Below are 25,934 nucleotides of genomic sequence, written 5' to 3' on the forward strand. Positions count from 1 at the left end.
CATATCCTTGTATGCATTCTACTTGTATCTTGAAGACGTTTAGTTTTGACTTAATGCAGCGTCTGACCTTCTCCTTAGACTATGAGTTTTATTCTAGCTTGTGCATAACTAGGTTTTGTGAGTTTTACTACTTGTGCATTCTTCCATTTATTTTTTAGACTTGCATTCGCTCATTGTGACGACTTCATCATCTACAGCATCACATGAAGACATGATGTGCATTTACTTGAGTATTTACACACTCAAAGAGTCTTGCAATCCTAATCTCATTAAAAGTGTGATTATTTAAATCTTAGTAGATTAAGAGTGGGATTGCTCAATAAGCTTAATTACAGAGTTTATGCTAATATTCCAATCATTAGTTTTAGTTTCTATGGGATATAAAATGAGCTGGTTGCTTTGGTCAAGTGTCTGTGTTTGTGGTGACCTTCTAACTTAAAGATAATTTAAACAAAAATGTGTTGTACAAGGATTACGAGTTCACCCAGCTACATTCCATGTGAACTTCACATAAATAAACAACAAAAATGATACTTTTATTTCATTTTTCGTATAAATTTTTTTAATAGAGATGGAACCTACATGTATTAGTGGGCCCCCTCTCGATTAGAGAGGTTTTAATGAGATATCTATTATGGGTTGGCCATACCCTTGTGTGCGTTCTACTTGCGTCCTAAAAACGTTTAGTTTTGATTTAATGCAACTTCTCACTATTATCCATAGATTGTGAGATTTATCCTACCTTCTGTTTTACCATAGTCAGGTTTTGTGAGTTTTACTACTTATGTATTCTTTCGTTATTTATTAGGCTCGCATTCACTCATTGTGCCGACTTGACAAGACTACTTCATCAACTATTTCTACATCATCACATGAAAACCTAATGTGTAATTTACTTGAGTATTTACACACTCAAGGGGGTGTTGCAATCCAAATATCGTTAAAAGTGTGATTGTTTAAATCCTAGTAAATTATATGTAGGATTTTGCATTATCTTTTAGATAGTTTTCTTGTACAACATGTATTACTTAGAGAACAAATTTATTTCTTCCTTATTAGTATAAATAAAAGCATATAAATAAAGATATAATGCATGATGAATAACACTCACGAATCTCTCGAGCCCTTCTCTCTCTTCTCCTTGCTATTAACCTAAGAAACTATGATAAACTCAAAGCATAGAACAATAGTAGAAAGAATAACGAAGAAGAAGAAGAGAAAGCTCTGCATATTTCAAAGAGTATATGAAGTACAATACAATCTCAATGATTGCTATATCAGCTATTTATAGTGACTAAAAGTATCTTCAAAGGAGATGTCAAAATGTCCAAATCAGCAATAATGGTAACAAAAGACAATATTAATGTTTTCCAATCGAGAAACCAAATCTGATGTGGCATGACATGGATTGGCATCTCTCCCCCTTGCTATCAAATTTGACAGCACCTTCAAATTTTTTTAATTAATTATTAAATGCTTTTTATTAATTTTTTATTGGTTTAAACCATTACCTTTTTGTTTCTTTTCATTCCCAATGCAAAGAAAATACATATGAATTATTATTTTATGTTTAAAATTTGACATATTGGTTGGAGATCAAAAGTTCAAAAGATGTCAAAGTGTCATGTAAGCTTTCAAATTTAAATTTTAGGTTTAAAATTTGACATCTCCTTTAAAGATGGTCTAATATCTTATTACAAAATGACTCAATTACCCTCTCTAACAACTTCGTCTTAACTAACTCAATCCAATTGATTAACCAATGAATCAGTATTGCTATATGGTTATTACTTGCCGCTAGTTCTCCCCATTGCTTTTCCCTCAGTAAAATAGGGGTACAACAGAATTAGCTTTGTTGAATAAACTTTTTTATTTAATACAAATGACCAAATATAATAAATACACCCTAATTGCGATTAACGACCTTTTCCAACAAGTGAGATATATACATCTTTGCATAAAGTTGACAATAAATTAATCAAGAATACACATCAAGTGACTGTTTTTAATTATTTTGATTTTGAACTTTATTTGCCAAGAGTTGTTCGATCTACCAAATTAATTATTGGATCAATTGCTTTTTCATTTTCTTATTGTGAAAAATTAAAGACACACATGGGTTGTAATCTGTGTATAAACAGCAAGACAACCCCTATTATTCATATTTGGTTCTTCAATAATACAATGTATTAGTTTCATCATCTAATGATTATATATATATACAAGAGAAAAATGATTAAATAACAAAAGTTGCACACACCAAAAAAAAAAAAAAAGACGAAAAAATGCATACACTAAAAGATAAGAAGAAATTCGACTGGTAGGACCCTACATATTTGATACCCTCGCCTACGAAAAAAAAACCCGCAATACCGATTTCATTCGTATTTCCATCAATTACTAGCTCAGTCTATGAAAAAACTATCTAATTTTAAACTCAACTTGGGGACATTCTTGTGTGAGGGTTTCGATGTCATGTCATCTGTTCACCAAAGCCACACACACAAAAAGCAAGAATCTCTCCACATTTTGAGTGGAAACTTACCAAAACATCCATTGCTTTCTTGCCTGAAGTTATACTGCTACCATGAAATCAGGTTAGCAGGAAGATTATTTTGACTTAATCCTATTGTCTTTTGTTGTAACATTAATCCACCAAGAAACTGCACCACCTTTACTAATTATTTTTGCAGTTGATTACGTACGTTATTGTTTGGATCCCATCCACATACCTTGCCAAATCTCTCATAAGTGCCTAAAAATATTTGAAGAGGGTTTATTTATCTAAATAAACTTGGTGGTTAAGGCATGCTAATCTATATATTAGATCGAACTTATGTGTCAATGGATTAAGTCAACTGACTTATAGCACTCCGATGTGTGAGAATGTGAGAATGTGAGAATGAAGTCGCACATGACAGTGAGTGACCAAACTATGTAAGAGTTTATAATGAGTTGGGCTATTCCTTATTTTGCGAAGTGATTTGTTGTCAAGTGATTTTATGGTGGAACTCTAACTTTTTGCATGGTATCAAAGCAAATTGTCCCACATGTGAAGCCCAACGGTCACACGTGCTTCTCGTCACACAATTTGTGTTCTCCACGCTTATAAGGAGTTGTGTTGCTTCCTTTATTACCAAGTGGTTGACGTCTTTTACTTGAGATACACTTGAGTGTAGCCGGATATATGTTCAATGTTTTATATAAGAAACTCTCTTCATAATTTTAGCATGATATATATCGATCTATCTTTGACGAAACATTAGGATTACAGATCCAAATTAATTTGTCTTCACTTTTTTGTTGGCTTATTATATTAACACTCTACATATTGTTGAATAAAATTCACATATTTAATACACTCTACATTTGCCATTACAATTGAAATTTCATAATACACTCAACATACTTCTCCATGATACCCTCACATCCCACATTCTCAACGTACATCTTACATTTTCTATATACACCCACATTTTTCAAATCTTATAACACTCATTTTAATTTTCAGAGACTGAATCTAAATATGTGAACGTTTAGTTTGCCGAATGATTTCAAATTGAGTGATTTGAAAAAAAAAATATTTAGATTCATTTGAACGTGTTTTTAATAATAATAACAACGATTTCAAACTACCCTAAAAGATGAATAAGAACGGAGAAGCTTAAATGATTTGAGACTTCATTTGAATGTTCTTCATGTATTCCCTAAAAGATGAATAAGAGTGAAGAAGCTTAAATAACACAGCAAAAGCTAGATTTAATAATTATAGATGTCTCTGAAATCACTAAAACAATGAAAAATAAGAAGTCTCACCTCATGTGAAGCTTTCGCAACATCGATTTCATGTTCCATTCGTCAAAAATAATTTTTCCCAATCAACGTTTTTGTAGTTTCATTGGTTAGAATTTTGTTCAACAATGGAAAGTGGGATGAGTTTTGATAATTGAAGAAGATAAAAAATACGTTAAAAGTGATTTGGAGTGTATTTTGAAAATTTAATTTTTTTCAAAACCTATAAAGGCCAAAATTGTCATTGCATAATAGGGTACATGAGTCATATAATATTAAATTCTAATGTAGGGTATATTCAACATTACGTGGAGTGCTAATATAAAATCCCTTTTTGTTTTAATTATTTGTCCTATATTTTGCCCTTTTGGGTTTATTGATAAGTGCAAGAAGCTCTTAGGCCTTAAGTTGGAGTTGGAAAAAGAAATGGTGGATGATGATTTCAAGGCCTCTAGCTGAGGATTGGGCTGATAATGATAGGCCCAGGCTAGTTTTTGGGTTAGGCCCGAACTACTTTGTATTTGCATGGGAGACGGACGTGTCTTTATGGCATCCATGCATCCATGCATATTCCTCCTCTATATCACTTCACGTTGCGAAAGATGTATCCACACATTTTTAATTCCACACACTCTTGTTAATTTTTTATCATCGATCTTCTTTAATTCATTCTATTTTACAACAAAAAATTAAGAGAAATATGTGAGAATTAAAAATGAGTGTTTGAATATCACTATTCTTACATTATTTCAATTTCGATCTTGTATTTCAATTCGTTTTCGTGTGAGCGCCTCTCCTGGTGGATGAGAAATTTTTCAATGTATTTAGAATGCAAGACGATATAAAAATGTCATAGATAAGTAGAATATTAAGAAATAATGAAATATATTTTAAAAGTGGAACGTATTAACACTGTCATATTAGACCGACATATTAAACGAAGAGTAAAACTAAAATAAAATCATATTAGACCAAATGATGACCTACAATAACACAACCTTACAACATGTGAGACCACACAAAGACTTGCAACAAGTGAGACCAAATAAAGAGGTATCTCGTGCTATTTCAATACGGATCGACTGTATTAATTGTACATTTTAGATCTCGTTTAACAGCTCGGACCGTACTGATTATTTCAGTCGGATAAGATAAATAGTCATTGAATAGTTCAGACTAAATTAGTCGGTTGTTTGGTGTAACATCAGACTAATTACCGTATTATTTATATAATGTTTGGCACTGTAATGATAAGAGTAAGAAGAAGAAAAAACCCAGGTCATCGTCTTCCTCTCTCCATCATCTTTCCCTGATGAAATTGCCCAGATGAAACCTTTCATAATTTTGAAATCTTATTATCGATTCTCATCAAATCTCAATATCAATTCCCAGCAAAACCTATCATCTTTCCCAATTTGAAATATTTCCTAGAAAAATCTAATTTTAAATCTATCATCAATTCATCACCACCTTCAATTTCCTTCAAAAGCCCAGATGAAATCTTTCACATTTTGAGTTTAATTACCTCATAACAAAAAATCAATTACTATTTAATCCAAAAACCTAGATGAAATCTCTCCTTCTGCATTCACAATTTTTCTGGATTTTTCGGAAATTCGGAATCTGAAATTGCAAAATTGAGTTGTGAGAGAGAGAGAGAGAGAGGGACATGATCCCTAGCAATGTTGAGTGACGGCGACGACCTGGACGAGGACGAGCTCTTCTATATCTCAAGGAAGAAGCCCAGCGCGACGTCCAACAACTCCCGCTTTACCCCGTCGCCAATTACGTGCAGCAGTCCCACCAGCAACTGCCGCAGAAAATTGCAAGAAAAATAGGAGGGGAGAACAGAGAGGCAAGAAGAAGAACCTGAGATTCTCGAGCAAGCGATGCGAGAGGGACGAGAGAGAGCGACGAGATGGACGGAGAGAGCAAGCAAGCAAGAGTGTTTTCTACCCGACTAAATAATACAGTGGTTTTAAAGTGTATAACTAAGCGGGTGTACACCGTATAAAATAGATAGAGCCGGATTATTTAATCATGTGCCTATTTAACACATATGGACGCCAACCACCCGACTCCATATTATTAGTCATTTTCGATGCCTAAGAGCATTTCCGGCGTTGGCTTTTGCTCGGGGGACAGGCTGCCCGAGAGCCTGGCCTATTGACTTCAGCGTGTGGGAGCCCGAGGGACAGGGCATGCTCGAGCACCAAGCTTGTCACGAATTATCAGCCCGCGAGCCCGAAGGCTAGCTAACGCAAGGTTGACATCAGCCAGGCATTAGCCTTGTTTTTTATTTTTTTATGTCAGGCACGTGCACTACACCCGAGTGTGGGGACGCGTCACCAGACATGTTTTCAGCTAATGGGGCCCGCGGTGTAGTTTCAAATTGTTATTGTTGGGAAGCCACGTAGCTTCCCATGGTCCGTTGGATCTCAACGGCAAGAAAATGTAGATCGTCAGATTTGCAACGGTAAAAAAATAAAAAAATCTTATTTAATATCAATCGTTGGATCTAAGATCAACAGTTGATATTATTCTCCTTTATAAAAAAAATAGTTTGAAATTCATAAATGTTACCGTTGTGCCACGTGACACAATCTGGAGTGTTGGAATTCAATTTTTTAAATCCAACGGCATAGATTAATTAGTTGAATAAAAAATTGTAAAAAATGAATAAAAATCTGAAAAAAAATTTGAAAAATTAAAAAAAAAAATTGTTTTTACTTTTCTATAAATATCTTCTCATTATCATCTACCTTATACCACAATTTCATATTTTCTCAACTACTTTCAACCACATTCCTATCTTCCTCTCAAAGTTTCAATCCAATTTTTTTCAACAAAATGACTACTGATGTATGTACGAATTGGATGCTTCTTGAAGATGTTGCGTTGTGTACTAGCTGGGTTGAAGTTACTCATAGTTCGCTTACGGGTAATGAGATGCAGTTGCAAGAAATGTGAGTCTTATTCATACCAATTATCTTGAGAAAATGAGTGGGAAAAGAACCAAAGAATCAATGTCCAGTCATTGAAAATTACTTAGCCAATCGTTTAGTATGTGGAGAGACGCATTGGCACAAGTTAGTACTAATCTTTGAAGTAGGGAAAATTACGCGGATCAGGTAACAATATATTATTTATTTGTTTGTACTATACCCAAATTTACATTATAATTATTTGTTACCTACTTTCATTATAATTATTTGTTTGTATTATTTATTTGTTACCTACTTTCATTATAATTATTTATTTGTATTATTTATTTGTTACCTACTTTCATTATAATTATTTCTTATCCCGCATTGTGTAGCAACTTCAAGCATAAGCTTGGTATGGTGCCAAAACCAAAAGCAAAAATAAATCATTCAACCGGTGGGAATGTTGGAATATTGTGAAAGATTGTCCTAACTTCAAAGTTGTGTCTGTCGGTTCATAAGTTTTCATGAACAACACCCCTCTACACTCTACACCCGATCATGCCTCGCATGTTCATGAAGATGAAGCAGAAGAAGTGCCTGAAACGCCCCCCACCCGCGAACAAGCGTTGGGATCGACCCGTTATCCAATTAGGCCTTAAGGTAAGAAGACTTCAAAGTGAAAAGGGAGTGCTTCCAAGAATGATTATGCAAAGTATATGGAAGAACTTGCTCGCCAAGGTAAATTGACTTTGGCGCTGGAAATGCCGAAATTTGAGGCTGAAAAAGCTAGAGAGGAGGCAAAAGCTGTAGCTGTTGAGAGAACATTTTAAGCTAATGAGAGAGAAAGAGAGCTACTTAGGCAATAAATGGAACATGTTAGAGAAGAAAGAATGGCTCAATGAGATCGTGACATTATGAACATGTCTTTAGAAGGGAAGTCTCCAAATTCTAAATATTTTTGGAAGTCAGAGAAAGCGGAAGTGGTGCGAAGGAGGCGTGCAAGAGGAGATGATCCTAGCACGACAAGAGAAGATCATTCTAGCACCACAAATTGGTTAAGTAATGATGAATATAGTACTTTTTGTAATTAGAGCCCATAATTTTCCAATCAATTTGGGTTGTAATTTCTTATTTATTGAATATAGTACTTTATGTTGTTTTCCAATTTATTGATTTTAGTACTTTATTTAAACTAAGAGTATATTTATTTAATTTGGTAATTTATTTATAATAAGAGAATCTTTATTCAAAAGACATTTAAACACACCAAATAAAATTACATAAACATACCAAATAATTAAAAACTCACTAAATGAACTAAAAAAAAAAACATACCAAATAAAATTAAATAAACACACAAAAAAAAACAAAAAAACAAACACACTAAATGAACTTAAGTATCTTGAGTTTGTTTCAATTTCTACTGGTGCTTTATCAAATAAATTTGCGGGGCATTGTGCATATATGACATTTAAAGTGCAGTATATTGTTGAATGATCAAATCATTGTAACGTCCATCCCTTTCTAATGCTCATGTTGCACGGGTTTTGCGGTGGCGTCATGAGCATAATATATACGTGTTCTTTAATTGTCTGGCTCATATTCATCAATGGCATCATAGTCGTACTCATATTCCAAAATCATGTTGTGAAGAATGATGGACGTTATCATGATGGATTAAAGCGACTCTACATCAAACAATCTGGCGGCACCCCTGACGATCGCCCATCGAGCTTGGAGGATACCAAAACAACGCTCCACATCCTTTATGCTCCTTTCTTGATAACTTCCAAAGTGTTTTTCCTTTGCACTTCGTGGACGTGGCATTGTTTTGACAAAATGTTGACCACCTTGGGTAAATGCCATCTGCTAGGTAGTATGGCCCATCGTACATATGTTCGTTGATGCAGTACGTGACTTTTGGTGCCTTTCCTTGCAGGACATCGTTGAACAATGGGGATTGGGCAAGGACGTTGAGGTCATTTTAAGCTCTCAGAACCCTGAAAAATGTGTGCCAAATCCATGTATCAAAAGATGTCACCGCCTCCAAAATGATACTTTTTGCTTATTTTATGTTCCTATAAGCGCCTTACCATGCACTTTGACACTTTTTCCACGTCCAGTGCATACAATCAATGCTTCCAATTATCCCAGGAAAACCTCGCATCTCGCTGTTCTTCAGAAGCCTTTGCAACTTCATGTCAGTAGGTTTCTGGAGGTACTATGCGGTGTAGATAGATTCCATTGCTCAGCAAAACTTCAGCAGGGACTCAAGAATGGTTGATTTCCCCATCCTCGTTATCGCATCCACTTGGTCTGTGGATGTTCCATATGTAAGCATCCGCAAGGCATTAGTAATTTTTTCCTGAGGAAGGAGACCCATAGCACCAAAAGCATCATTCTTTTGCACAAAGTAAGATTCATGGTTGCAAACAACAATCATGATTTTGTTGAACAAATGTCATTCCATTCTAAAACGACGTCTAAAGTACGTATCAAGGAATGCATTATTATGGACAAAATAATCATCCAAGAGTTCCGTACCTCGTTATTGCCTGCTTCTATCAAGGTTTCCGGAATGGCTGGCCCTGCAGATTTGACCCACAGCTTGGATGACTCGATGGGAATGTGAGGCTCTGCCCATTCTTGCTTTGTCATCTATCCTTCTATGCTCCTCATCCTCTTCCCTCTCATTTTAGGCCACTTGGAGATTGAACATTCCTTCTGATTGGTTAAACAATTATTCCTCTTGCTGATCAATTTCCCACATCATCCTTGAAGAAGAAGACATTGTAAAAATGAAGCAAAAAGTATGAATAATGATAGAGATTTTGGTGAAGAATGAAGTAGAAACTATGAATAATGATAGAGATCTTGAGAAAATTGGTGTGAGATTTGTGAGGTTGGATGGTGGATTATATGGAGGATTCAGAAAGGATTAGGTTGTAGATAATGTCACGTGGCATACTGTCATTCATTAAAAATCTAATGGAAATTTATCCTCAAATATTGTAAACAAATTATGACACGTGACCCGACGTGATTGGTTAATAATCTTATCGGAAATCCATCACCAATAATTGTATTTTCGGATAATGACACGTGACGCAACAAGTACAATTAAAAATCTTATCATAAATCTATCACCAATAATTGTCTTTTCGGATTTTATGACATGTGGCGCAATGAGAACGATTAAAAATCTTATCTGAAATTACAAATAAAATTATTTTGTATTATTTTATAACTTTTCAGATAATGACACGTGGCGCAATGAAAGCGATTAAAAATCTTATCCGAAATTACAAATAAAATTATTTTGTATTATTTTATAAATAAAAAATATATTAATATTTTATTGCCTATTGTCAGGATTATTGAAGTGCAACGATGGAGATGCAAAAGATAATTACTATTCATTAAGGGTAATTACTGTTCACTGAATGGATAACATAATGTATTACCTGAGGGTTCTCACGTTGAAAGTGCTCTAATATAGCGTACCAAACGAAGCTTCATTGTAAGAGTATTATTTGTACTTTGAAAAAAGTCATTGGAAAGTGCGATTAGACAAATGACTAAAAGAGGACAGTTTGAAGTGGGCAAATGAAAAGTCAAACTCGTTTTCACAAGCTACATAGACAATTGACTACTTCTATATGTGTAGGCAAAACTCGACCTCACACATCTGTTTATAATAAAATGAGTTTGTTTAGAAGTGTTTTTAAAATAACTGAAAACGTTTATAGTGAAATTGATTTTGAGTTCCAAAAATGTTTTAAGTGTTTTTTTAGAAGAACCACCAAATATGTGCCTTTTGTAGAAAATATTTCAAGTATTTTTTTCAAGATTTTACTAAGGATTGATTTCAAAAACATTTTTATCAAAATAGTTTTCAGTCATTTTAATAACATGTCGCAATGAGCCTGTATTCTATATGATGAGGGGACAAAGTAAAAAATAAAAGATAAAAATAAATATCAAAGGTGAAAAAAAATATATAATTTTTTAAAATTTGTTTTTGCCTATTCACCTATTTCATTGGAGTGATACATTTTTTCATTAGATAATTGTTTTTTGAAAATAAGGTGGATCACAAATTCACAAACAGACAGTTTATAAGGCCATCATTTATGCCTGATGAGAAGAAGACATTTGGGGTAGACCAAGTTTCATTGATTCCAAATTCATAGCGACAATACAATACAAGACAATATTTGAATCTTGCTCGTTTGTTTTATGCATTTAAGTTTGCATTTTTATTATAGTTTGAAATGCTGTGAATTAATCGAAGTGGTGGTAAACCGTTTAGCGTTTAATGAAGCTTAGACAGTGTTAAGCGAAATTTTTTAGAACAACGACCATTAGACCAAATGATCACGTTGAACAGCAAACCGGATTTTGATACGAAACTTGCCACATAATTTATCCAAATACCATTTCAACCATAACTACTTAGCAAAAAAACTTAAAAACTCTTTTACTATCTAAAAACGCTTATAAACAGCAGTACTTTCTACAATGACAGTTTTAACTTTCAAACCAATTAAGTCTTCTTTTTGAGTGGGAAAGCAGGCCAGAATTAAGACAAAGACAGATGCTTAGTTGCTTATCAATTTAACAATAGAATAATAACAATAATAAAACCAAAAGGACAGAAAAAAATAATGTGGATATAACCAGGTCAACGTGGCCTTATCTCAATCAAACACCACCCTAAAAATCCCTAGTCCACATAATCCCAACTCACTCCTACCCAAATCTGCCCTAACCTGTATTATTCGAGAAATTTTTTAGTGTACCGAGAATACACAATAGAATACTAAGTGTTATAGATTAAATTTTTTTTTTTTTAAGTTTTAAATCAATTATAGTGTTTCAGATTATGTCATCGAGACATTAAAAATTCCCCGTACTCCTCATTCTTCTTGGGCTTTCTTTAAATATTTTTTTTTTCATTTTGACCCACATTTTTTATTGAGTTGTAAATTCTTGGTCTTCATTCCAACTCACATGGATTCACTAATATAATTATTAAGAATTAAGATTGGGGTTAATGGATAACTTAAACACGAGTTTTGTCTTATGGTATTTGTAAGACGGTTGCCGTTTCAACCAGCAAACGGTAATCTAAGACCAAGACGGCTTTTATACTCTGTATCCAACTTATTCATGTTCCTCCAAACGTTTGAAACATAACTACTCACAATGCTCTAGTCACATTCATAAATATTTAATAATTACTGTCGCTTAGTACTACGGTTTAGTTATTCATCACTGCTTGTTATTAACCCTTATATAAGTATATTGTTGCATTCATAAGAAAATAATAACTAATTATTTGTGGCGTTCGACTTTTAATTATGACTTGCACGATTGTAGTGATATAGCTTATTATACAATCAGAAAAAGTTTTATTTTCAAATGTCTTTCCAATTCTATATAATATGTCGTGTTCTGCCTGCCCCCGTATATCGAATGCACTAAAAACTCTCTCGTCCTCGTGGCTACATTGTTAGTGAAATTTTTTTTTTATTAAGTGCTTCCCGGGAGATAAAATCCGTGGAAATTATATCAGCCAATGAAGGTATGACACGCGTACCGGACTAGTGACAACTCGTCTCCCTACTTATATGGAGCTGGACAGAACGGGAGGCGATCGCGAGCTCGGATAGAACGGGCCACAGAGGATCCGGAAACAAGAAGCTAAAAAACAGCTAGTTAAAAAAGCGCTTCGAGCGAAAAGCCGCTGAGACGACGTCGTGGAATGTGGTCCGCGAGTGAAATGAAGGGGCACAGAAACGAACACGAAGCGTGCAGAAGCAGCACTCGCACTCACACCCGTTTCGCTTCTCTATAAGCGCTTCCCCCGAGCTTTCAAATCCTCGTTCTTCACCCTCTCTCTCTCTCAAAGCTTCGAACTTTCAAGATTTTTTCTGCGGATTGGATTGGATTCGGCTTCCTCCATGTCCGGTGAGGCTGAGCCATCTTCGTCCGCGTTCGGCACCGACGTGCCTGCCGACGTCGAGGACTACATTTCGGTGAGTGTGCGTTTTTTTCTGTTAAATTTTTTTTGGGCCTGTTTGGCTGCTGAGAAAATGTGGGAAAATGAGGAGAATTTGTAGCTGGATTATATTTATTTTTCCGATGGAAACGTGATTTTCTTAGTTATTTGATCGATGGAAGAAGAACATGTGGGAGAAAAAATATATTTTTTAATTTAAACTCGATGTTTTTATTAATATTTTAAAGCTGTAGGAGTGGAGGAAACAAGAAAATTTTAGCTGCAATATGCTTGGTAGATGTAATTTGGGAACTTAGTTCGGTGGAGAGATTGAAGTTTCTTGTGTTTTCCCGGCATTTTCTTTTCCAGCGAATTCGAAGAACGGAGTTTTCATCATCGATTGGATTTGAGTTTTGTTTGTAGTGTTTGGCTGCTATGAAGATTTCATTGAAAAACAAATTGATTATTTTAGTTTGCTTGTTTTCTTTCCTTTGTATCCAGTTAAATAAAGTATCATGTCAAATTCACATTCTTTTTTTCATTGGTTTATATAGCTGCTGCAATTGATTGGTTGTTTATTTTTTCGAACTTTTGAGCTAAATTTGAACTGCGGAACATTCGGCATGTTAAAGTTTTTGTATATTGGAGTGTAAGTACTTAGAGCTAATGGAAGACATGGCTCAAAATCGAACGCGGTAGCGTTTTAGGATTCATACAGCCGACCCCACTTAGTGGGATAAGGCTTGTTGGTGGTGGTTGTTGTTGTTGTTGTTGTTGTGGAGTGTTAGAACTTGAACTGGAGCCCATGTATGTAACTTTATCTTGGCTTTTGGCTGCTTCAGTCAGTGCAATATTTGTAACAAAATAAAGAATAGAAGGCAATGTATTTTAAGCTTGAACGACATAATAAGGTTTTTTGATTTAGTTTGGTGGAGTTCCTAATTTTTGTAAGTCAAGTCCAGAGTATATGAATTTGAGTTTCGTTGTCATTGTTCTTACTAGTTTTTTTACTTCTATAAATTTTCCGAAACCAATGCAAGAGTTCAGTTTTTTTAAGTGAGAAAACATTTTTCCGTTGACACTTTTGGACAGTGCTTATGAATCTGATGGTATGGCGATGTCTGAAATGCAGGCTAAAGAAGGAGAGCCATCATTGCCCTGGGACATATTTGGTCACATTTTTGATCTTGTGAAGAATGGAAATCAAGCATTTCGAGAGAATCGCTTTGAGGAGGTGATATGTTAGCATCAATCACCTTCATTCTGAGTGTGTACATTATCTTTTTATGCGAGCTTCTAAATTTAAAATCCACACGATATGGTTTATTAGTGTTCTTAATTTGTTGCAACTATCCTAGGAAACCTTGTCTTTGGAGTTACCTACTAAGTGTTACCCAACTATATGAGTTGTGAGGACTGATATGAGGGATGACTATAATCTTCTTCCATTGTATTTGTGGATTTCCTTAGATGACCAAGGCTTATAGTAACCTTAGTTTTATTGGAAATGGTGATTGTGATCAGGTAGATGTCGTTGATATGAGATTCTTAGAGGAGTATACGGGAAGCAGAGAGTCAGTGTTTATTGAGTATATTCCTTAAGAGGTAATTATATGCTGTACTAGTTCTGACAAAAGAAGACATGATATTTCAACCAATGTCGTTCTTCCATCAACTGAAGGGACATGTAACTTTTGGTTTTTAAACCTTTTTGTTTTGGTGGTTTCCTTCTTGCTGTGTTTCGTGTTATGTTAAGGGGCACCAAGGGTTATCAATTTGGGTTTATTGTAGTACTGTTATTGTGGTTGTCGTTATTATCATTGGAGTATTCCTTGATACTGTGTTGCCACTATTGGGCATGCTTATTTCTTTAGGTAATAAAAAGTGTTACAATCAAATGATACATTTTTCTTGGTGACTGGAATGATTATTAGCACTTTATCATTCTGCTTAATATTTTGTGTAATTTCATGAGTTTTAAGTTTTAGACTGAAATTTTTTCGGTTGGCTTCTCTGAATTCTTGTTTGTCCATTGCTGATTAATCAAGTTCATTTCTTCAGGCAATTAATTGTTACTCCAGAGCCAATAACATTAGACCGTGTGATCCAATTATTCTTGCCAACCGAAGTGCTGCTTATATCAGGTTAATTTTATATATTATATTCGTTTACCTTAATTTTTATGCCATTCACTGTCTAGGCTATGCTTTTCTCAAGCATCTTCGAGATGAATTTTGACCTAATTTTGTACACCGTTTGAACAAGCAGGATCAGTAAATTCCTTAAACGCATACCAGCATCGGCTTCTGAATATAGAGCACGGACTGGATTGGATCCCACAACACATGCTGAAGTATGTCTTATTGGCTCACTGTTTATGCATTAGGAAACAAAAGTCTTTTTCAACCAGGTAGCCGTTGGTTACATTCTAAAGAGCTTAAAAAATCTTCAGCTTGCGTTAAAGGATGTGGAGAAGTTAGTCAACCTTCGAAGTAATTCAGAAAAGGCATACATATTAAAGGCCGAAACTCTCATTTTGGTGAGAATGTTTTGCTATTTATTTTACCTTTATACTTTTCTTAAGAGGAAGAGGCGCCCAGGGGTTAATTACTTGTAAATTGGTCACGCTGTGTGGCTCCTTTTCATAATTTTTGTCATATTGAATATGATGAGGTTACAACTATTTATTATTATTTTTCTCTGCAATGGTTAGTTTCACCCTTGCACCATTTTACTTGTGATTGATTAGTTTGCATTCATTTGCATTGGCAGTTGGAGAAATATGAAATGGCCCGTGATGTTATTCTTTCGGGTCTTCAGGTTAATCCTTTTAGGTAATATATAACGCTATTCATTTTTCTGATTACTAAATAAATGGATATAATTATATGTTATTCAAACCCACTGGCTGTACGAGATTCTGTTTGTGAATTTCTAATTTGTTTTTATGTGGTATTCTGTAGCAATTATCTCCAGGAATCTTTCCAGAATTTAGAGAGAATACAAGCTAATCTCACAGGGAGGAGAAGCCATAGAAAACCAGAACGCAGTGATGACTTTGATTGCACACTATGCTTAAAATTACTATATGAACCTGTCACAACTCCTTGTGGGCATTCCTTTTGTCGTTCATGCCTATTTCAGTCAATGGATCGAGGTGAGTGTTTTGCTGGTATTATTCTATTTAATTGAGCTTTTATATATCTTCCTTTCCCTTCTTCTTTCACTGACCTGTGTTAATTATCTTAGGTAACAAATGTCCTTTGTGCCGAACAGTTCTTTTCATTAGTCCTAGAACATGTGCAATCAGGTAAATTGCTAATTTATAACAATTAAATGAGATGGTTGTATCAATTGGCATCGTAATTATTGCTTTATGGTTTTTTCTACCCGTGCTTTCTTTTTTGGGTGAATGGGTGCATATCTGGGCAACGGTTCAGCATTTCACCTTGTATTTACTGAGTCTGGTGTGTTTCTAATACAGGGCATAACAATTAGTAAATTTATGGTTCCATAAATAAACAAAAAAAAAATAATAATAATTCAAGTACTATATTAATAATTTGTCAATCTGTATTTCCTAGGAAATCATTTTGTTGGAGCAGTTCAAATTGTTATCATCATCATGCAATGTTTTTATTTCATTTTTTCCAGTGTTACACTCAATGACATTATACAAAAGAACTTCCCAGAAGAATTTTCCGAAAGGAAGTTAGAGAATGACCAAATGACAAACTTTGGTGTTGATTTGATGCCACTCTTTGTAATGGATGTTGTCCTCCCATTCCAGAAGATTTCACTGCACATTTTTGAACCGCGGTATAGACTTATGGTAAGTTTGTTAGCAATTTATAGTTTTTACATATGACATTCATGAAATATTGAGACATAGAGGTACATTTTATGCAAAAGACCTATGTTGACAAACTTATCTGGCAAAGTTTTTGTTTATCGACTTGGTACGTTTCTATGGTCCATGTGTTTGTATAGAATAATTATAGATTTTGTTTTTAACTTGTTACTTAAACAACAGGTAAGGAGGATAATGGAAGGCAATCGTCGGATGGGAATGGTAGATTATTGTCACTGGTCCTTTTATTTCCTTTTCAACATTTTGTACCTATATGAAGTTTGATACAAAGTATAACTTTCACCGACTCTGGCTTTCTTGTATTTTATAGGTTATCATTGATTCTTCAACAGGTTCAATAGCTGATTTTGCTTGCGAAGTGGAAATTACCGAGTATGTCTTTCGTCATCCTTCTTTCCTTCTTAAGTTCATATTATGCAGAATGTCATTTGTAAACTCCGCTGTGAATGTTGCCTCTTAATATTTCTATTTTTTGGATATTTTTTCTTGTAACTATTTTACTAATTACTATCTATGTAGGTGTGAGCCACTTCCAGATGGGCGTTTTTATTTAGAGGTTAGATACTAGTGCCGTTTTACTTAAACTGAATGCCTAAAACCGACCTACTATCCTTTATGTTTCATGGCATACTGTATTTTGTGATTTTCTTTTTCATAGAGCCAGTCATATATTTATAACAATAAAATTTCAAGCAGATTGAAAGTCGGCGAAGGTTTCGCATAATTCGATCTTGGGACCAAGATGGGTGAGCTGTCTAGCTATTCATTCAGTCTCCAGTAACTGTTCTTGGCACCTTGCTAAATATATTTGTCATTTTAATGTGCTTCTCAGGTACCGTGTTGCAGAGATTGAATGGGTACAAGACATTCTACCAGAAGGGTCTGAAGCGAGAGAAGAAGTAAGTTTATGATAATTTGGTTTCTCGAAATGGGAAGAAGGACGATAATGTCGTTCCTTGTTTTCCTGTCGTTTTGGTTGTGCATAGTGGTTTAACTTCTATATCTGTACAGTTGCAGGAATTGGCAAGAAATGCAGCAGAATATGCTCGATCATGGATAGCGCGGGGTAAAAGAGCAGCACGTCAAGGTAAAATGCTCAGGGATGACGTCTAGTCTTTTTCAAGAGTATAAATGTGAAGTCAGTGCACATGAGAATGGTTTCTGCCCCTATTTTTATGTTGGTATCCCATGATGTATGACCGTCTCTTTGCAGATCGAAGACGACTGGAGAAACTTCTCTGTGTGGAAGCGATGATGCCTTCACTACAAGATCCTGAACGCTTCAGCTTTTGGGTAACCTTATAATTGTTCAGCTTTTGGGTAACCTTATAATTGTCTGTTCATTTACAGTTAGTATCGAGGGTGCAATCATGTTATTAACGGCATTAATGTATGATTGGATGCAGCTTGCCTCCTTATCAAACCGGCGTCCTCATGAAAGGTTGGATCTTCTACGCTTGCGAGATACAAAAGAGGTATTTTACTCGTCTCCCGTCTTTGCATTAGTGATTTCATGGACACGTAAGGCCTACCGATGAATTATACTTCTCAACAAACACATGCTATTTGAGATCTCATTTAGAATAAGTTCATACGTCAACGCCATGGCGTATGAACTACAGAGCTGCGAAGCTCTGTTGTTTGTTTTGTCAGGCGGTTTCTTATCCATTTTTCGGTTTGCAGAGAATACACCGGGGACGGATGTATCTTCAAGCGGAAGGGCAGGGTTGTCAAGTGCAATGAGGGAAAGCTGTAATTGGGTTTAGTTCATATGAATGCACAGTTTAGAAGTTAAATTGTTATACAAGCAAAATTACATACTCTGAAAATTCAGCATTCTTTGATCCACAACATGTTGGTGGATCCCTTGTTTTTTGTTGTAACATTGGGTTTAACCCGTTTAATAATTACCATAAATAAAATCAAGTTTCTAAAATTTTGAATTTATAAATTTTTTTTTAATAGTCTGGATTACTTAACAGTGCGGAAATTAACAAACAACAATGAATTGACGACATACTACATTTCTTAACGTGCCAATCTAATAGATAAAAAATCGAGAGAAATGCTAAGGAGACTCAAAAGCAGGACTCATATGAACTCTCTGCTATCTAATAATTTAATGTCAATTATTGTGCCAATATTATAAAATATTGTATAAAAAACATGAGATACAGAGAATTCATAAAAATTCTCACTTTTGAGAGAATCTCTTTAACATTTTTCGAAAAGCAGATCAACCTTTTTTTATTGTACAAAGTTGAAGAGTTGACTCTTAATTAGATCCCAAGCAAAGTTGGCCTGCATTTTAATATGTTTATTTGCTGACTTCTTCGAAGCCGTCCATCTCTGTCGTCAAACTATTGGTTTGTTCCTCTTAAACTTGATTTACTATTCATATAATCATGGACATGGGAAACACTCATGCATGGTTTGGTTAACTTGCAATCTCTCGTGTGCATGCACCAATTCTCGAGTAACTAAAACGCTTTCTGGCAATAAAAAACATTTCGACAAAAGAAAGTTAGAAGTGATTTTTTTGATATTGGAAGCACTTTCTAGATAAGCGTATGTTAAAATGCTTCTTCTTAAGTACTTTCATGTGCTTTTTTATGAAGTACTTGGGCTTTTAATAAAAATTTCAATTTTTTTTTTAATGAAAGAATTTATAACGTAAGTGTTTATGAGCAAAAGTGCTTCTTATGTGAACAATTTCAAATGAGTCTTAAGTAGTTATTTTTTATTGTATTTATATCACAATTTGACATGTATGCATAACTAGTTACTTTGTATAAAAAGTTGCGCCTTGCATGCAAGGGAGCCGAACAATGTTCGATATGTTTGAAACGATGTCGCAGCGTCATAATTTTGTGTTAAGGACAAGATTTGGATTAGTAAGGTAGTTAGTGATAAGATAACAAATGCGTATATATTTATAGAGGTTTGAGGGCTCAACGCATAGCTCGCTGTCCCTCTCTATTTCTTTTACCAAGTCTCTCTCATCCATCACACAAACTCAAACAAACAAAAACAGCAACAGAAACAAACATCTCTGCACGTTTTCTTCCGCCAACAACTTCATCATCTCTTCTGATCTAATCTTTTATCTTCTCTTTTCTGTTTCCTCCAACTGTTTAACCATTTTTATACATTCAAAAACCGCCCAAAAACCACCTATACCTCTTCCCTCACCACCCCCATTGTTCTTGAGTTAACATTGCTGCATTTTGATACTGTGTCCGATCCAATCCAATCCCAATAGTATGATCAACACCTCCATTGCCACCACCGCCACCATTGCCCCATCGTTGCTGCGTCCTCCTTAAGTAAACCCTGCCAGAAAACATTGACGATGGGTAGAATGATCAATGGGGCATCATCACCAATGCCTCGGCCTTTCTTCTCCCTATCCCTTCCTTTCCTTCTCCTATTCATGTCGGCCTTCAACCTCGCCAACTTTGTTTCGGCCAAAGGTCACGAATCTTCTCCTTCTTCTCCTCCTCCTCCTAGTGCCACATTCTCTCCCTCCGATAGCTTTCTCATCGATTGTGGCTCGTCCCAACATACCAAGCTTGACGATGGCAGGACATTCAAATCAGACCGCGACACGTCTAGTCTTTTGTCCACAACCGAAGATGTCCAAACTTCAGTTGATTCAATCACTGCCAATGCCTCTTCCTCTATACCACCTTCCTCTCAACCTTTGTATCGCACTGCGCGAATCTTCTCTGAAAAATCCACCTACTCTTTCTACATTAACAAACCGGGGCAGCATTGGATCAGGCTTTACTTCTATCCACTTCCACACAACACGTATAATCTGACGAGCGCGGTTTTTTCAGTGAACACGAATAAGTATGTTCTCTTGCATGACTTCTCCGTGACAGACAATACGACGTTGGTGTTTAAAGAGTACATTCTCAATGTCACGGAAAACAGATTTTCACTACATTTCGATCCCAAGAAGAAATCGTGTGCGTTTGTTAACGCTATTGAGGTTGTCTCTGCCCCTGACACTATGTTCAACAATTCAGCTACATCCGTTTCTCCGGTTGGAGACTTCAACAGCTTGTCTAATTACGCTTTTCAAGTTCGTTACCGCATAAACATTGGAGGGCAGTTGATATCTCCAGGAAACGACACATTGTCAAGGACTTGGGAGCCTGATAGTGCATACAATGCATTTCCACAAGGAGCTAAAAACGTGTCTGTGGCTACGAAAGCCATCAAGTATCCACAGAGTGGCGCTTCTCCATTGATTGCCCCGAATTGGGTTTACTCAACCGCTCAACACATGCGAGACTCTGCTACGAGCCAGCAGAATTTCAACCTCACTTGGAAGTTGAATGTCGAAGAAGAATTTTCGTATTTGATTAGGTTGCATTTTGCTGACATTGTGAGTAAAACCCTTAACGATTTGTACTTCAATGTCTACATCAACGGGATAATGGCCGCGTCCAACCTTGACCTTTCCTCACTCACCGGCGCGCTCTCCACTGCGTATTACAAAGATTTCGTGCTCAATGCCACCGCGGTCTCAAGCGAAAATAGTACCATCAGAATTCAGGTTGGTCCCGGAACTACTGGGTCAGGCTCTCTGGATGCACTTCTTAATGGATTGGAGATACTAAAGATGACCAACGTTGCGGATAGCCTGGATGGTCTTTTCGGGGTTGATGGATCATACAAGGGGCCGGGAAGAGTAAGCACCGTGAAGAAGATAGTTGCCGGCGTTGGTTTGGCAATGGGAGTGACAGCAATGTTGTTAGTTGTTGTAGTTGTTGTCCGGTGGCGGAAAAGACCTCAAGGCTGGGAAAAGCGAAACAGCTTTTCGTCGTGGTTGCTTCCTCTCCATTCGAGCCAATCTAGCTTCTTCTCCAGCAAGAACAGCTCTCGCAAATCAAGCGTCTTTGGGTCGCGCAAGAGCAAAAGCGGTTACTCAGGCTACTTCTCATCCTATGGAAGGTCCTTCACCTTCGCTCAGTTACAAAATGCAACACAAAACTTTGATGACAAGGTAGTGATCGGCGTTGGTGGGTTTGGAAAAGTGTACCTTGGGGAGTTGGAAGAAGGCACAAAGCTCGCGATCAAACGAGGGAATCCAAATTCGGAGCAAGGCATTAACGAATTCAGAACGGAAATGGACATGCTCTCCAAGCTGCGCCATCGCCACCTTGTTTCGCTGATCGGATTTTGTGATGAGAATAATGAAATGATCCTTGTGTATGAGTACATGGCGAATGGACCGCTTCGCGACCACCTCTATGGCTCGAACCAGCCTCCACTGTCATGGAAACAAAGGCTTGAGGTTTGCATTGGCGCTGCTCGCGGTTTACATTACCTGCACACTGGTGCCGCACAAGGTATCATACATCGCGATGTAAAGACAACAAACATTCTCCTCGATGAGAATTTCGTAGCAAAAGTTTCGGATTTTGGCTTGTCAAAAGCTGCGCCTACGCTGGAACAAACCCATGTCAGCACAGCCGTCAAGGGTAGTTTTGGTTATCTTGATCCGGAGTACTTCAGAAGGCAACAGCTTACTGAGAAATCCGATGTCTATTCTTTTGGTGTGGTGCTTTTCGAGGCGCTATGCGCAAGGCCTGTCATAAACCCGGCGCTGCCAAGAGAGCAGGTGAGCTTGGCTGAGTGGGCAATGCAGTGGCACAGGAAAGGCATGATCGAGAAGATAATTGACCCTCATATCGCTAGCTCAGTCGACTCTGGTTCGCTGAAGAAGTTTGTAGAAGCTGCAGAGAAATGCCTCGCTGAATACGGCGTAGATAGGCCTAACATGGGAGATGTGTTGTGGAACTTGGAGTATGCTTTGCAGCTTCAAGAGGCCGCCTCGCAGATTGATCTGCCGGAAGATAAAACTTCCAGTCTCATTTCTTTGGACAAAGCAAGCGAAAACGGATCAAAGGAAGGCTCTGCTGTTGGAGTGAGTGATGATTCTGGAGTGACAATTGGTTCTCCTGCGTTTCCTAAAAAAGGGAACATTCAGGGGAGGTGAAATTCGCCCTAGTTCCGATTTTCTGCTCGCACTTCTGGTTCCTTCGGGTTCGAGTTCCATGCTCCGCTTTAGCAGATGACGAGCATCGACACGATCAAAGTAAAAATGGCATCGATTGAACTGTTAGTTCACAGTTTGGGAAAAAGCTTCTTAGATAGGTCTCTCTTTCTTGGTTTTTAATAACTCAGTAAGATGTTAGTGATTGCCTGCTAAGTTGTCCAAACAGTTTGTTTTGAACCTTATCAATCTATAGAATTATCCATATGTTTTGAGCTTTAATATCATATCTGTGACTGCGAACTGTCAAGGACTCAAACGCAAACACCGTGATCTTTCCGGGAAAATTAAACTACATCGAACGAAAAATTAAACAAGGATGAACTCATGAGCTTAAACTTTTAATTAATACTAAAATTTGTCAATACATATGCACATAAAGAGCCCCAAACCAAATATACACAAGATATTTCAACTGGGTTCATAAACCATGAACTAAAATGCAAGCAAAACTAATAAGACTGTGTGACTTCCATGCATAAAGAATGTTGCGCATCAAAGTTTCTCCGCTATATCTTCGAAACTCCGAAGCTTGGGTACCAAGCTTGTTTTCTCCACTCAAAATCGTTTGCAGAGCTCAAACTTGTACCGGCATTTCCGTTATACGTGCTTCAACTTGAGATGTCTCCTCTCTCCTCAGCGATGACTGGAGCATCGGGGTGCCACTGCAAGTCTACCGCAATGTTTTGCAGCTCTGTTATTGCGAGGTCAATCCTAATTTCACGAATTCAGTAGCAACCTAGCAGCTAAAGATGTTATATTTCTCTATTCAATTAGCCAGTTTTGAAGCGAGAGCTTTATGCCGAGCTACCAGAACTTCGTTCATCTGCGCGATTTGGTGCAGCAGTTTATTGATTTTCTGCAGATTCATCAACTCAAACAATTCAGTACACAGACAAGGGCTACATTGACAGTAACAAACAAGATATCTGCTTCAAGCAATCATACAAACCAACAAGAAATAAAAGGAAGCTTGACAATCGGCTCCGGCATAAAGTTTTCAGCACCCAAATTGGCATTCCATCGAACACATAAAAGGCAATCAAATTTGGAGCAATGCATCAAACACCTGGTAGGCAACATCTAAATTCAAGCCATTGGACGATAAACTAACCTCGTCTTTCTCTTTGCGGCTCAATTTCAAATGATTCCGATACCGCCTTTGCCGAGCCCGCAAGAACACGGACCATAACACGAACACCACAGCCGCCATTCCCGCGCCAGAGGCAAAGCTCCAAACTTTATCGAACCCAGATGAGGAAGCCATAGCAGAAACCTTGGAACGCAGTAACCCAAAGCCAATTCCTACCCAGGTGGTGAATTGGCCAGGTTTTCGGACCAGGGTATCGAACGGAAGCGGCGAAAGCGGGCCCGATTCATCGGAATCGGACGGTGAGAATGACGACAGCGACGACGACGAAGAAGATGACAGCGACGGAGACGACGGCAGTGGCGATAACGGGTCCGGATGCTTTTGATCGGGTTGTGATGGATGGTGGAGATTTTCGTGATTGACTGGAGGGAAGACGGAGGAGTCAGTATTGGGTGAGGGAGTGTCTCTGATGGCGACCATGGACCATTCTTTGTGTTGGGTTTTGGGGATGCGTTTGAATTCGAATCCCGCTGAATCGAAGTGCTCGCCCGCCATTTTAAAGCCGGCTAAAAAGCTCGAGAAAACTCCATGGAAGCCCTCTGTATCGCCGCCGTGTCTTCCAATGGTGGTGATATCAGCTAATCCAAGGAAAACCAACGATAGCGGCCTCAATAACTAACTTTTAACCAAAAGTACTCATAAATTTATCTAATGATTACGACAAAATTCAAACAAAAATCAGCCCAATAAAGCTGAAAATCAGCTCAATAAAGCTGGCCCAACGTTGAAAATTAAGTGAAAATAAAAACCTTGAAATGTTAAAAAAATATTGTGTGCTCCCAAGTATTTTGTATTATTATTTTGTTGTTCATTTGATTGAGGGCCGACAAGGCCGTGTAGCAACTCCGATGATTTGGTCAAGTTCTTCTTGGACGATGGCGGGAAAATCATCCCGCTAGCCGTGACATCTCGTGGAACCAGTGGCGTAGTCAGCATGGGCCATGGGTTGTCCTAGATCCCATTAACTTCAAAAAATCCATGTATATTTGTTTGTATGTTGTATTTGATCCCGATAAATAGTTTAGACAAACTAAATTACAACCTCCCACTCCTACTTCTTCTATTTTCTTCTCACATATTTGTCTTCATTTTCTCTCTTCTTATGTGAAATACTTTAGTTGAAAAACCTTCCCAGTCTTTAGCATTACTCCAGTGTCTTGCATCCACCCTAAACAAACATCTACAAATAATAGTAGTTGCCGACATATGTTGGCATAAACTGCAGCATGTGTTGAAAGAAATTGGCAGCTGCTTACCAAGTGCTCGACGAAATGGCCCAATAAAGCTTTTTTGTTGATACTATAACCCCATTATTTGAAAATCCTAGCTACGCCATTACGTGGAAGCAGCCGTTTTTGGCAAGGAGCATCAAACTCTCGCTGTGGTCGACTGAGCTTGTCTTTGAATTTTCGCAACATATTTTGGACCTTCAATTTTCTTTGCAGGGTGTTAATGTCTGCATTAAGTTTATGTGGATTATTAATTAGTTTTGAATTATCACATAACTATGGTTTCTTGAGTGTATGGAAACATATTTACAGGCCGTAATCCGCCTGCGATTGGTACGATTTCGAGTCTGCAAGCTTTGTTGTTGTTACCCAACTTTCACTGCCATTCAATTTGAAAACAAGTTATAGTTTTAGAAAATGATGAACGTAACTAAATTACTTGGTACTTATTCGTTGATCATCTGAAAGCCCGAGTATAAATTTCTCTAGACCTTAAACATTCAGAAACAAAGTACAAGCAATGCCAGATAATCCATGGTTGATGCTCGGGTAGAAATCTCAGAAACTTGAACAAGAGAATCTAAACAATCACGTAGAGCTCGTCGAATCCTTTCCAAATTACTTCGGAGCAGAGCATCGCGTCCTAGAGTTGAGGACATCCGAACGCGATGCTCAATGCAACAACTAAAACTTGAAGTGGCACAACATATCACAACAAGACCTCAAGAATTCAACAACTGTTGCTTCCAAGTTAACTTCCAAGTCCTGACTACTAACCTAAGTTGACAAACCCTAGACCGAAAATATGGTTATGATGGATGCACTTACAAGGAGAACATATGCCGGAACTTCTATTGTCCTGTACACCGGATCAAACTAGAAAATCTC

At 37.0% G+C, this 25,934-nt stretch overlaps 3 protein-coding genes and 1 pseudogene across 3 annotated transcripts; 3 read left to right on the top strand and 1 right to left on the bottom strand.

Moving 5' to 3' along the window:
- The first annotated feature begins 6,736 nt into the window (after positions 1-6,736).
- On the top strand, positions 6,737-7,810 carry LOC148691083 (uncharacterized; annotated as a pseudogene).
- A 4,566-nt stretch (positions 7,811-12,376) lies between these two features.
- LOC137712394 (uncharacterized) lies at positions 12,377-18,530 on the top strand. Its single transcript, XM_088684431.1, has 18 exons — positions 12,377-12,760; positions 13,856-13,957; positions 14,785-14,867; positions 14,992-15,076; positions 15,176-15,262; positions 15,496-15,557; positions 15,687-15,880; positions 15,973-16,033; positions 16,378-16,555; positions 16,757-16,795; positions 16,905-16,966; positions 17,114-17,150; positions 17,291-17,340; positions 17,427-17,493; positions 17,606-17,681; positions 17,808-17,887; positions 18,001-18,069; positions 18,278-18,530. The coding sequence occupies exons 1-18, from the start codon at positions 12,686-12,688 to the stop codon at positions 18,335-18,337; spliced, it is 1,467 nt and encodes a 488-aa protein (XP_088540557.1). The 5' UTR covers positions 12,377-12,685; the 3' UTR covers positions 18,338-18,530.
- A 1,114-nt stretch (positions 18,531-19,644) lies between these two features.
- LOC148691084 (Protein kinase superfamily protein) lies at positions 19,645-22,886 on the top strand. The gene has a single exon (XM_088684430.1). The coding sequence runs from the start codon at positions 19,947-19,949 to the stop codon at positions 22,605-22,607; it is 2,661 nt and encodes an 886-aa protein (XP_088540556.1). The 5' UTR covers positions 19,645-19,946; the 3' UTR covers positions 22,608-22,886.
- An 87-nt stretch (positions 22,887-22,973) lies between these two features.
- LOC137713949 (uncharacterized) lies at positions 22,974-24,460 on the bottom strand. The gene is made up of 2 exons (XM_068453311.2): positions 23,779-24,460; positions 22,974-23,523 (listed from the first exon to the last, which is right to left on the bottom strand). The coding sequence occupies exons 1-2, from the start codon at positions 24,310-24,312 to the stop codon at positions 23,434-23,436; spliced, it is 624 nt and encodes a 207-aa protein (XP_068309412.2). The 5' UTR covers positions 24,313-24,460; the 3' UTR covers positions 22,974-23,433.
- Between the last annotated feature and the right edge of the window lie 1,474 nt (positions 24,461-25,934).

The sequence above is a fragment of the Pyrus communis genome, chromosome 14 (genome assembly GCF_041283825.1).
Source record: "Pyrus communis isolate YQ-2024b chromosome 14, ASM4128382v1, whole genome shotgun sequence".
NCBI classification, from domain to species: Eukaryota; Viridiplantae; Streptophyta; class Magnoliopsida; order Rosales; family Rosaceae; genus Pyrus; species Pyrus communis.

What these genes read in the sequence shown, in the direction of transcription:
- LOC137712394 (XM_088684431.1), top strand. Translation starts at nt 12,686, where the DNA reads ATGTCCGGTGAGGCTGAGCCATCTTCGTCCGCGTTCGGCACCGACGTG. An exon ending in AGGCCGAAACTCTCATTTTG is followed by an intron (nt 15,263 to 15,495) that starts GTGAGAATGTTT and finishes TTGCATTGGCAG; the next exon opens with TTGGAGAAATATGAAATGGC. An exon ending in AACCGCGGTATAGACTTATG is followed by an intron (nt 16,556 to 16,756) that starts GTAAGTTTGTTA and finishes CTTAAACAACAG; the next exon opens with GTAAGGAGGATAATGGAAGG.
- LOC137713949 (XM_068453311.2), bottom strand. Translation starts at nt 24,312, where the DNA reads ATGGCGGGCGAGCACTTCGATTCAGCGGGATTCGAATTCAAACGCATC. An exon ending in GCCGCAAAGAGAAAGACGAG is followed by an intron (nt 23,524 to 23,778) that starts GTTAGTTTATCG and finishes ATGAATCTGCAG; the next exon opens with AAAATCAATAAACTGCTGCA.
- LOC148691084 (XM_088684430.1), top strand. Translation starts at nt 19,947, where the DNA reads ATGGGTAGAATGATCAATGGGGCATCATCACCAATGCCTCGGCCTTTC.